This window comes from Monodelphis domestica, chromosome 7 (genome assembly GCF_027887165.1).
Source record: "Monodelphis domestica isolate mMonDom1 chromosome 7, mMonDom1.pri, whole genome shotgun sequence".
Classification (NCBI taxonomy): Eukaryota; Metazoa; Chordata; class Mammalia; order Didelphimorphia; family Didelphidae; genus Monodelphis; species Monodelphis domestica.
In genome coordinates, this window is record NC_077233.1 from 263,189,988 (window position 1) to 263,203,299 (window position 13,312).

The following is a 13,312-nucleotide window of genomic DNA, read 5'->3' on the forward strand; positions in this document are numbered from 1 at the left end:
TTAGATTAATGATTCTATGAAATCAATAAAGCCAGGATTGTTATTCTTCTTTCACCCCTATTAAAGTTGTAAACTTCCTAAGGGAAATTACAGTGCCTGCTTTAGCTTTGCTCTTTGAAAATCTAGCAGAGGTTTGGTCTTGATAAAATGCTAAAAAAGAATTAAGAGTTTATTAAAATACTTTAAAAAAAAAAGAATTGAGTTTATTATTATAGGGAACAACCACTGTGAAAAACAAGAGTATGGTGTAGTAGGTAGTTTCTGAGGAGTTGTCCAAGGTACCAAGGTCTCATAATTAGTATGTATCAGAAATAGATTTTGAAGCCAGGTCTTCCTGAATCTGAGTGGTACTTTACTTATTACATCTTGCAATCTCTATCTATAATATAATCCTTTTTCTTTTAAATTAATTCCATTGGTCATTAAAAAAAAACAGATCAGGAAATTTAAACCCATACAAGATAAAGAATAGCACAATAACTCCTGGGTTATCATCAAGGAGAAACATCATTACTATTAGAACAGTGTGGCCAAGTGGAAAAACCCAGCAGATTCAAAGTTAGGTCAGATCATAGTTTGAATCTTGTATCTGACAGGTCCACATTGTGTGATACTGAGATAGGTAACAACTTTTGAGCCTTGGTTTCTTTATCTATAAATCAGGGAGAAGAATAGCATCCACCTCACAATATTGTTATGAGAATCAAAAGAAATAAAGGATGGAAAGCACCTGGCTAACCTTAAGGGGGGGAATATGTCAATGACAGGTATCATAATTATTATTAGGTTATGGGATCTTTTATCATGGACAAATGATGCTACAAATAGGAATGATATTCTAAGGAAGTTTCACTGGAAATGAAAGTGATTGGTCTATGCTAGTATTATTAACATATCCTTGCAAGAAACAAATCCCTGGGGAAAGATGAATGATTGGACATGCAGAAATGTGTATTCTTCTGGCTAAAGAGAACACTGGACATGTGTTCAGTAGGAAAGACAGAGAAGAGCAAGCATCTTGGCCTCATTTCCTTTTGGTTCCATGACACCCTAGGGAATTTCCTGATGTGTCTCATCAATTTGTACCAAAGCTGTTTTTCATGTTTGGTGCCCATGGAGAATTTTAGCTGCCAGATATTAGTTGGCAAAATTCTTTTCCAATTCATACTCCACTTTGCCAAGTGAGTTTCATTTAATATCTAAGTTCCATTAGTTGTTTTTGGTCACTAGAGTTTTCATTTCAGTTCAAATCAACAAGGATTTATGAAGTACCTTCTATATGCCAGTCACTGTACTGGTTGCCTTTGGCACAAAGACAAAAATGATACACTCATGCCCTTAAGAAGTTTACCTTTTGGAGAGGTGAAACAAATTTTATGTGGAAAATTAGATTTTTTTAAAAATCAAGTAATTTTGAGGGGAGGGCCCTGCCAGCCAAAGGCAGGGGTAGGAATTGGGAAATCTAATAAGGTTTCCTGTAGAAGGTGGTACTTGAGCTGCTCCTGAGTTTTGAAGGAAACTAGGAATTCTCTGAAGTAGAGGTGAGGAGGAAGTGCATTCCAGACACGGAAGACAATCTATGCAAAGGTATGGAAGGAGATGGGAAATAAAAAGTCCTATGTGAGGAAGAATAGGCAGCTAGATTTGTCTGGCCAGTAGAGTATGTGAAGGAAGATAATGGACAAAAAAATCTAGAAAGATGGGTTGGAGCCATGCTGTAAACCCTTTGTCTTTAAAAACCAGAGGAACTCATATTTGAGCCTATAGTCCATGAATATGATTCTTTGACCAGGGAAGTGATATAAACAAATAAGTGATCTAGGAAGATCAATTTGGCAGTTGTGGTAATGCATGGATTGGAAAATAAGGCTGGAAATAGATGTACCAATTAAGAGGCCACTGCAACAGTCCAGAGAGGGGACAACAAGGATCTAAACTGAGGTGGTAGCTGTGTGAGTGGATAGTTATGAGAGTACATATTGAAGGTAGATTATAGACAAGATTTGGCAATTGATTGGGTGTGAAGGAGGTGAGAGACAGAAGAGGTGAGGATGACTCTGAGGTGGCAAATTTAGGTGAATCAAAGGATTGTCAAGTGGCCCCAGAGTGCTGAGTCTGGAGTCAGGAAAACTCATCTTCTTGAGTTCAAATCTGGCCTCAGAACCTAGACATTGGGGAAAACTTTCTATAACTGCCCAGAAGGGGAATTAGCTGCCTTGGAAAATCATGGGCTCTTCTTCACTGGAGGTCTTTGAGCAAAGGCTGGATGATTATTTGTTGAGAACACTGTAGAGGGGAGTCTTACTCAGACTTGGCTTCTATTAGTCTCTGAGGTCCCAAGTCAGAGGCTCTGTGATTCTGGACAATCCTCCATGTTCTATTGTGCCCAGGGTCTGTTGTATTTTTTCCATGCACCAGGAAAGTTCTTCTATCAGAGATCGTGTCTAATTATGCATTCTTAAAGGATAGCTCTAGTACATCATTGGTGCTTAGCTAATCTCATTATTTTCATCCCTGTCAGCATTGCTGGTGATAGTGGCCATGACAGTAATCATGTGTAATAGGGATTAGGGTATATAGAATGCTTGTCACAGGTACATTCCCAATGGTGACTACCTTACAGGAGGGGAGAAAGCAGAGCTGATAGACCATGATGTCTGACTTGTTTCAGGAAGAACAGAGGTAGAAAGTCTCTTCTTTCAAAGTTCACCCTCTCCCCTCTTTTAAATTTGAGGCTCAAGAGAAGCGGGTAGGGGAAGGGTCAGAATTGAATGAAATGAAAATTAAAGTTCTTACCCCGGTTGAGAGATCAAAAGTATTTGAAGAATGGAGCCAGGAGGTCGATGACTGGGAGTCAGCATTTTGCTGCTGTATCGAGGGGTTTGTGTGACATCAGGATGTCATGGTACATTCTCACCATGGAAGGATGCCACAGAACTCTGCATATTTCAGTGATGCATCGTCCCTTAGCTCTCTCAGTGTTTCTACATGTCTGCAAAAGGGCTTTCTTGTCCTCTAGAAGTAAGATTACCCTGGGCCCCTTTCTATTTGGGTAGGGTTTCTTAACCCTTTTTTGTGTGTGCTATGGACCCTTTTGGCAGTGGAGTGAAGCCTGTTCTTAAGCATGTTTTTAAATGCATAATATAAAATAGGTAGGATTACAAAGGAAACCCATTACAGTGAAAGACTTGTCAAAATATTTTTAAAAGCCAACTCCATAGAACCCAGGTTAAGAGCCCCTGTATTTAGTTCCTTTTTCTGAGTGCTTTAATTAATTCCCAAGCATCAACAATACTCATCATTTCTAAAACATATTTAGAGTTCTTTTAGTCCACCAAATTGGTTTCATATCAGAGGATAAAGAGTCAAGACACCTTTCTTACAGAAAACAGAGCTTGCAAACAGATTTTTGTGCTTTGAAAGAGAACAGTTTTCAGGGTCACCTGTAAAAATAAAAGGCAGTTTGGATATTTCCATTTTCCTTTCCACTGTTGCTGCAAGTAGGAATCCAGAGAGTGAGTAAGAGTTCTGAACCCTGGGACCACATTCTCAGACCCCTTCCTGCCCCCCATTTCCCATGCAATTTGGGGGCATTTGGCTACATAGAGAACATCTTTTGGAAGGCAAAGCTGTCATTGAATTGATGGGAAATTTTCCCTTAGCAGAAGCTCCTCTGAGTTATTATTAAAAGATTATTCTGTGAATGACCTAAAACTGAACAATATGAGAATACTTTGTTGGTTGTTATTGATTTTTAAAATGTCTATTAAAGGCATAGTGCAAATTAGTAGCTACATCTGTCAGTTATGTGTTCAAATTGAGTCTGCAAAGAACCTGTTTGTTACGTGATAATTTTGTGTTTCCAAGCATCACATGAAAAATGGAGATGGGGATACACTACTTCCATTTCCCTCAAAATATTCACACCACGATAACTTAGATGCAGTATGGGGAAAGGAGTGGAGGGGGGTAGGCTTGGTTTCTGGTCTAAGCCCTTCCAGTAATCTCAGCCAAGTCACTTCAGCAACCAAAATTTCAAATTTCTCATTTTAACAATTCAATTAAACATTTATCACCTAAAAATAGAGGGGTTGGATTAAATGACTCTTCTGGTTCTGATTGGAGAATGCCTATCAAATGCTTTGAGTTTTGTTACAAGGGAATCACTTTAAAAGACTGATATATATTAATTTAAGGTCGCCAAGGAATCAGCTATGTAATTCCTAAATGAAAAACTCAAGTCAGCCGTCAGCCTTTTTTGGAGTTTAATTACAATAGGAGCAAGGAAGGAATTAGAGATATATATAGAGAGAGAAAGGGGAGAGAAGGGAATAGGGCTTAAATACCCCTTCTGTTTAGGCTGGGCCAAAAGGCCCAAGCCCTTAGATAGCTGGGGCAAAGAAAAGAGATCAGTCCCTATTACTCACGTGTCCAAAATGGAGAAACAGTCTCAGAGGCCCCCACCTTCAGCTTCCTCCCGCACAAGCTTCCTCAGAGCCAGGAACCACACCGACCAAAAACTCAACCACCCTCTCGAGTCTCCAGACCCTCCTATCTTTAAGGACCCCATCCAAGTTGCCTCCCCTCAGTCCTCACATCTACCAATCACTCTTCATCAATTTCCCTGTCAATGGAGGCTCTCGCTTAACCCAGGACCACCCAGAGGTTTCTGGCTTTTGCACATGTCTGTTGAAGGTCATATTTTTCAAATGATTAAATCTTTACTCCTTTGTTACAGCCCTTTCTAAATCCTGTTAACTTGAGTATGGTAGAGATTTAGAAATAATTAAATTTTGATCTAGGCTGCAGCCCTTACTCAATCCTATTAGGACTGAATAGGGTGGAGTATCTCCATTGTATCAATTCTAAAATCAATCATGACTCAAAGAAATTCCTGTTCTATGCTCAAGCATAGGTCAAAGTCCTTTCCATTGTTCAGCAAAGGGTTTCTGTCCTAAAGTAATCTTAAGAAGGGAAGAGAAGGAACCTCCCATGCCAATGGGGTTCCCATTCCAATAGACTATCAGTAAGAAATTTTCCAAGTAGGAAATATCCCAATGGTGAAATTTCCAACATTTATAAGTCTAAGGAAATTTGAGGTTTACAGTTTGGCAGAAAATGGCAATAGCAACAATGATTCATTCGTCTCATTTTTTTTGAGAAGTTCAAAGAACACTTTTTGCAATTCAAATACATTTCCTTAATTTTATCATCATTGATCTTTTTGTCTGTTCACTCACATTAGGATCCTTTGAACAATCTGATCTTATAACAGTATGAATGTGTTATATCAGAATTCCACACATGTCTTTATATGTACACTGTCACATGTATGTTATATAATACATATGCTATAATACATATATGGTATAGAATACATTAATATACATTAATAATAGTATATATAATAGTATAAGTAATAATATTATTATGAATCAGTATTAAGAAGTATATTAATATAGAATTGACATAATGTATATATATGTTAGGTATATGTGTATCTGTCTGTCTATATACTTGGCCTATATATACAGACCAACATGAGTATGTATGTTCTATCCAAATTACATATTTGTGTATATATATTTCTACACATTGTATACATAAATTATATTTATAAAACACATATTTTATAAGGTAGATCCATTATCAAATATGTCAATATAAGCTATGTATAAATAGTATTAAAATATTAATAAATTAATATATGTAATTGATAAAATATATATCTGTGTATATGGGGGTGTATGTCCAGGTGGCCTATATATACAAATCAGTATGAATCTCTCTCTTTCTCTCTTGGTCTGTCTGTCTGTCTTTCTATCTGTCTATCTATCTATCTATCTATCTATCTATCTATCTGTCTGTCTGTCTGTCTGTCTGTCTGTCTGTCTATCCATCTATCTATCTACCTATCTATCTATTGTATCTGGATTATATATGTGGATATTATAGATAAGTTATATTTATGTTATTATATTATAACAGATTCATTAGAGGATACATTAATATGGATTAATAAGTATAAATAATATCATAAATATCAATATTATTATAAATGAATATATGTGATTGATATAATGTATATGTGTGTCTGTGTCTAGGTGGCCTATATACTCAAAGCAATATAAATATATATGTTAAATCTGAATGGTATATATTTATACATGTTGTATATATTTGTTATATTTATAGTACATAGAAAACATTATGTTTTGTAATATAGATTCATTAGATAATACATTAATATAGACTATTAAGTATAAATATTAATATTATTATAAATTAGTATATGTATTGACAAGGAATATGTGTGTATATGTATATGCATGTGTCTATCTGGCCTACATATCCAGATCAACATGGCTATATATGTTATATCTGAATTATGTGTATGTATATATATGTATGCCCATTGCATATGTTATATTTGTATCATATAGAACACATTGTGTTTTATAATCTATATATATTATAAAATACATTTTATAGGTTGAATGTTATAAATAATATTATAAGTACTAACATTATTGAAATTTTATGTATGTAATTGATAAAATACACATGTGTGCCTGTGTCTAGCTGGCCTTACATAGTGGAAGCATCACAAATATTTGTTATATCTAAATTACACATGTATGCACATATGTACACATTATATACATATGTTATAGTTATATAGAATACATGATGTTTTTTAACTTATAGATATTATAGAATACATTAACATAGGCAAATAATGATAAATATTAATATCACCATAAGTTTATATATGTTATTGACAGTATATATGTTCATATGTGTGTGCATGTGTCCAGCTGACCTACATATCCAGAGCAACATGAATATATATGCTATATCTGAATTACATCTATGTGCATATATATACACATATTATATATATGGATTTATAGAATATAGAACACATTATGTTTTATAATTTAGATATATTATGAAATATGTTATAGGTTAAGAAATATAAATATTATAAATTACATGATTGTATTACATATAATATATATTCATGTACTTATAAATTATATATTTATATAAACACAAATAATTATAAAATTAGTATAAATAATATTATTGGCATTTAATATATGTAATTTATATATGTGTATGTTTCTAGTTGACTCTATATCCCAAAAGCATCATGAATATATATGCTATATCTGAATTATATATGTATACACATTGTGTGTTATATTTACATAACATAGAATGCATTATACCTCATACTTTAGATATATTATGAATATATTATTATAGGTTAAGAAGTATAAATAGCATTATAATATTAATATTATTGACAATTAATACATGTGTAATTGATCATCTGTGTCTAGCTGGCCCTATATCCCCAAAGCATCATGAATATATGTGTTGTCTCTGAATTACATATATGTACATATATACATATTATATATGTCATATAATATAGAACACATGTTTTATCATTTAGATGGGTGATGGAATATAGTAACATAGGTGAAGAGTATAAGCAGTATAAATATAAATATTACTATAAATTAATAGATTTGTAATTGACAATGTATGGATGTATGCGTATGTGTCTAGCTGGTCTACATAGCCAGACCAACATGAATATAAATGTGACATCTGAATTCTGTGTGTTTATAACTTCGTGACCCATGTGTACACACATGACGCAGCCTACATAAGCTCATAGAAGAGCGCCTAGGTGTGCCGTGTGCAGACACATCTATGCACATAGCGCTTATTTGGAGAACACATTTCATAGGTATCGGCTCCTTGGCGGTCTCCATCTGTCTAATGTAAAGGCAGCCGCCAGCTCTCAGTAGGTGCTTCCCCTCGGAGCTGATCAGTTTCACTCGTTGGGTTAATTTCATTTTTACGTGCCTGCAATTCAATTGGGCAGCCCCGCCCCTCTGACGGAGTGGTAGCACTACAGCTCTTGCACAGACGTGTCCCCCGGATGATGTGCAGAGATGCATGTTTTCTCCTTCTTTTTCCCATTCTGTTTCTTTCCTCGTAATGACTTTCTGGCTCCATGGCCAACGCTTATACAGAAAAGGCTCTTTTCTTCCTGCCAGGCAGGGTGGGGGTGGGGGTGGCGAGCCCACGTTGGTATTCACAGTACAGATATGACAAATGCATGGCCTGTGTTCTGGGTGTTTGGGGAAATGTAAAAACATGCCGAGTTGTTGCAAATGCTCACATGGTGATTTGTTGGTTTGATTCTTCAGGTCGTGATTTGGCAAGCACAACCCTCCCAGGATACCCTCCACACGTCCCCCCTGCTGGACAGGGCAGCTACTCTGCTCCAACTCTGACAGGGATGGTGCCTGGTGAGTTTTCAAAATGCAGCTTTTCTGAGGCAAGCAAAGTGCTTTCTGGTTGTTATATGTGGAGGCCAGCAGAGAGACACACGTGGAAAAAAAATCTGCCGCATCGTCCAAAGTAAACTCATGAGTATCTGTAGGATAAAAAAACAAAACACAAACAAATACTAGCTTGTCTGTCCAATACAGTGTGACTTCCTCCACTTTGCATTTACAAGTACGAGATTATTCAGTCAATAAGGGGCCATTTTGCTAATTCTTCAGGGCAGCCAACAGGGATGAGTAGAATGGCTCAAAATGTCCTTTTTCTTTGGTTGACTAAATGCTTTAGAACTGATTAGAACTTGGTAAAGATTTGTTCAAGAGAGAGAGAGGGGGGGGGGGGGGGGCGGTTCCTAAGTCTTGTTAGGAGGCAGCTAGCTGGCTCAATGGATAAAGCATTGGACCTGGAGTCAAGAAGACTCGAGTTTAGACACTTGGGAGCTGCATGACTTCCTTGCCTTAATCCACTGGAAAAAGAAATGGCGACCCATTCCAGTATCTTTACCAAGAAAACCCTGTGGATGGTATTGGTACGCTGCAGTCCACAGGGACACAAAAAAACATGCACAACTGAACAACAACTAATTCTTGTTATTTTAACATTATTTTATTTTAACATGATCAATGAACAAATATTTATTAAGCCACGCACTGAAAAAGAGGCAAAAAAAAAGTTCCTGCCCTCAAGGAATTTACAATTGATTGGGGAAGACAACATGCAAACAATATACATAAAGCAAGCTATATCCAGGATAAATGGAAAATTAATTAACAGAGGGAAGGCAATAGAATCAAGAGAGTTTCTTCTTAATGAACTCTTTATACCTATTGCAACTGGCATTGTTCTTGGTAATAAATACAGCTCTGTTAGCTTCCTGTCTTCCCCATTTCAAGGTTTTTGAGAAGAGGGAAACGTTGATTCTTTTGGTTGGGGTTGGTGGAGAGGGGGGAATAGTAACAACTTTATTACGCTTGTGCATACTCCGTGCATCTTTGAAAGCAGAGATGTTGGGCAATCACTTGACTTTCCTAGGCATCAGTTTTTACAACTATAAAATGAAAAGTTTGGATTAGATGACCTCTAAGGTTCTTTCCAGCCCTAATCTATGACCCTATAATTGTCATTGCTCTACTTTCAGTTCAGTTGTGCCCAATTCTTTGTGACCCCATTTCGGATTTTCTTGGCAAAGATACTGGAGCAGTTTGTCATCTCCTTCTTTAGCTCATTTTAAAGATGAGGAAACTGAAGCAAACAAGGTTAAGTGACTTGCCTAGGGTCACACAGTCAATTAATGCCTAAGGACAGATTTGAATTCAGGTCTTCCTTATTCCAGATCTAGCTGCCCATTGTAACATTTACTCTATTAATTCTCCCTTGAATTTGAGGAAAGAAAATATAGGAAGAAATGATGATCCACATATCTCTCTCTATGTAGCCATCTTTAAAACTATTCAACAAGAGAAATCATCCATTCTACACATTTCTGCCTCCCCAGCTAATAGGGGATTGGTTTTAGGGAATATGTAGGACCCCATAGGAAATATATACACATATTTTCTCCCCAGATAGAACATAAATTCCTTGAGGGCAGAGACTGTTTTATTTCTGCTTTTGTATCCCCAACATTTGGGACAGTGCTTGGCATATAGTAGACACTTAATAAATATTATGGGTCAGCCTGGTGGCTCTGTGGATAGAGCGCCAAAGTCTAGAGATGGCAGACCCTGGGTTCAAATCTGACCTCACACATTTCCTAGCTGTGTGACCTTGGGCAAGTCACTTAACTCCAGTTGCCTCACCTTTACCACTCTTCTTCCTTGGAATCAATACTTAGTCTCAATTCTAAGATGGAAGATGGATCTCCCAAAGTGTAACTGTATATCACATTTCAATGCCTATAGCATCCTTGCCAGGATGAGTTTCCAGAATATTCAATACTAATAAGATCTTAACATTTGCATAATTCTATATACTTGGCAAAGAGCTTTCTCATCTATTCTTGTGTTCCATTTTAAAGTGAATTTTGTGAAATTCAGGGAAATGTAATTGCTGACATTCCTCGACACTGTTTCTGGCAAATCTTGCCTTTTCTTTTCTTTTCTTTTCTTTTCTTTTCTTTTCTTTTCTTTTCTTTTCTTTTCTTTTCTTTTCTTTTCTTTTCTTTTCTTTTCTTTTCTTTTCTTTTCTTTTCTCCCTGCCTAAAGCACCATTACAGTGAGCCAAGTTTACACGGGGAGCGGGCAGGGAGGAGATTCCCAGCAGCAGCTCTGGGCTCTGACACACATACGAGGGGCTTCACATTGCCTTCCTGCCAGGAGCAGAAGCAGGGGCACGTGGAAACTTTGCAAGCCCAGCCAGTGCTCACAAGATGTTCTCAGCTCAGCTTTATAGACACAAAAGGTTGATCTAGTTCAGAGAAGCCCCTGAACTTTTTTATAGGATTATCCAAACGGAATCTGCACTCTGAACCATTGGAGTTTCTTGCAGCCTTAATTACAGGCAGGATTATAAAAATGGCTCCAAGTTTGACAGAGCCCACATAGTTCTCAGAATAGATGAAGCTTCCTTTAACATTAAGTGGAGCTAGAGGAATTAAAGATGAGAACAAGTGCATAGTTTTAATGATAAGCCTGCTGTGCCACAGCTGTGTCAGAACCAGAGCTGCTCTGAATGGAGTTCTTGGTGTCTCTGCACCCCCATGGCAAGGATCCCCTGGAGGAGCTTAAGCACAGGTCTGCAGGTTGGTGAGCAAACAGTTTGGCAAGGGATAACCCAGGACACCGCAGGCGTGGGCAGCTGCATCTTAATGCCCCCTAACGGTGCCACCTATTTTTCATGCTTTGATTTCCACTTTTATTTCAAGAGTCTTGCTGCTAGAAGGGATGTATGTGCGTGTGTGCGTGTGTGTGTGCGTGTGTGTGTGTGTGTGTGTGTTTGTAGAAGGTGGTTAATGACTCACATGACATCTCCTTTTGTTCCTTGAGAGCAAGGATGATTTCGTTGGTATGTTTGTGTCCCTAACGCTCTTCCTCCAAGGACCCAGAATAGTGCCTGGCACACAGCAGGCTGCTTAAATAAATGCACATTGATTTCAGCAAGACACCCTGCCTAGGATCAGACATGGAGCTTCTGGATGGGCTGTCCATGCCCATAATCTCAATTGGTCTTTCCCCTGAATCAAGAACTAGAGCCAAATGGGATTTAGTTCAGCATTCTCAGTTTACAGGTGAGGAAACTGAGACCTAAGGAGATTAAGTGATTTTTTTTTCATGTCAGAGGGGATATTTAAACCCAGGTCCTTCCCCTCCAGAGTCAGCAGACTTTTCTCTGTTCCATACCATCTCTCTAATAAACCTCAAGGTCATTCATTCATACATCCATTTATCAACAAATATATTATGTGTCTATTATATTCTAGGTATATTCTAGGTATACTGTTAAGTACCTGAAGAAGGACAGTAAAGAGGAATAAAAAAATCTCATTAGGTCAGATATTTAGACTGTCTAACCTTGTATATGACCAGCATGAGAGTTTCCCAATTTTTAGTATTTCAACATTCATTCAGCAGACAATTTATTAAGCAGCTAGAGGTAGCTAGGTGGAACAGTAAAGAGAGCACCAAAACTGGAATCAGGAAGACTTGTGTTCAAATCCAGCCTCAGACATTACCTGTGTGACCCTGAGCAAATCACTTCACCCTGTTTGCCTCAGTTTTCTCATCTGTAAAATGAGCCAGAGAAGGAAATGGCAAATCACTCTGGTATCTTTGCCAAGAAAACCCCAAATGGGGTCACAAAGAGTCTATCACAATTGAAACTACTGAACCACAATACTCAAGGCATTGAATTAAAAAATTAAATAAAAAAAGGCACTGAGGATAAAGTTGTTTTTTTTTAAACCCCTTACCTTCTGTCTTAGAATCAATACTGTGGAAGAGTTTAGGCAATGGCAATGAAGTGACTTGCCCAGAGTCATCTAGCTAACAAGACCTTCAGATCAAAGAATAGCTACAATCCAAACCTTATTCTCAAAAAAGCTTATAATACTTCTGTTTAAATTGCCTACAATATACTTGCAATTTGAATATTGACTGAATATGCCATCTCTGCCTGTCTCTCCCTTTCTCCTTGTCTCGGGTTGTATTTCTGTCTCTGTCCAATGGATAAAGCCAAGAATGACATACACATCCAATTTGCAACAGACACAAAGTTGAATAACAGTATCAGGATTCAAAAAGATCTTGAATTTCTGGACCATTGGACTGAATCTTTTTTTAACCCTTATCTTCTATCTTAGAAACACATATATTCATACATACATAAAGTTTCTTCTTTAAAAAAAATGAAAAACTACCTAATAGAATGAATGGGACTAATAGTACTTTGTCACTTTTCCAGTTTTCTGTTTTTGTTGTTGTTTTAAAAAATACTTAATGTCTGTCTTAGAATTAATACTAAGTACCAGTTCTATAACAAAAGAAGTAGTAAGGGCTAGGCAATGGGAGTGTAGTGACTTGTCCAGAGTCACACAGCTAGGAAGTGTTTTATGTCATTTTGAACCCAGGACCTCCCATCTCCAGGACTGGCTCTATATCCATTGAGCCACCACTGAGCTCAGGACTGAATCTTTTAATCCTTACTTTTTGTCTTAGAATCAATACTGTGTGTTGGTCTCAAGGGAGAAGAGTGGTAAGGACTAGGCAAAGAGGGTTAAGTGTCCTGTCCAGGTTCAGGTCTGGCTCTCTACCCTCTGTACTGAATCTTAGTAAGAATAAATGTAAAATTATACACCTGGGTTCAAAAAATCAACTTCAAAACTATAAAATGGAACGGAGTGGGAGTGGGTAGCATGGCTAATACTAAGTAGCAGCTTTTCTGAAAAATATCTGGGGGTTTTAATTAACTACAAGGTTAATATGTGTCAAAGGTGTCTTGAGATGTG

General features: G+C 37.1%; 1 protein-coding gene across 1 annotated transcript in view; it reads left to right on the top strand.

Annotated features, from left to right (window-relative positions):
- The window catches only part of PAX5 (paired box 5), a 344,811-nt gene that overhangs the window by 261,474 nt on the left and 70,025 nt on the right, over positions 1 to 13,312 (top strand). The window contains exon 8 of the mRNA XM_007497998.3: positions 8,232 to 8,333. Coding sequence (XP_007498060.1) covers positions 8,232 to 8,333 — 102 coding nt within the window. The remainder of the gene's footprint in view (positions 1 to 8,231; positions 8,334 to 13,312) is intronic.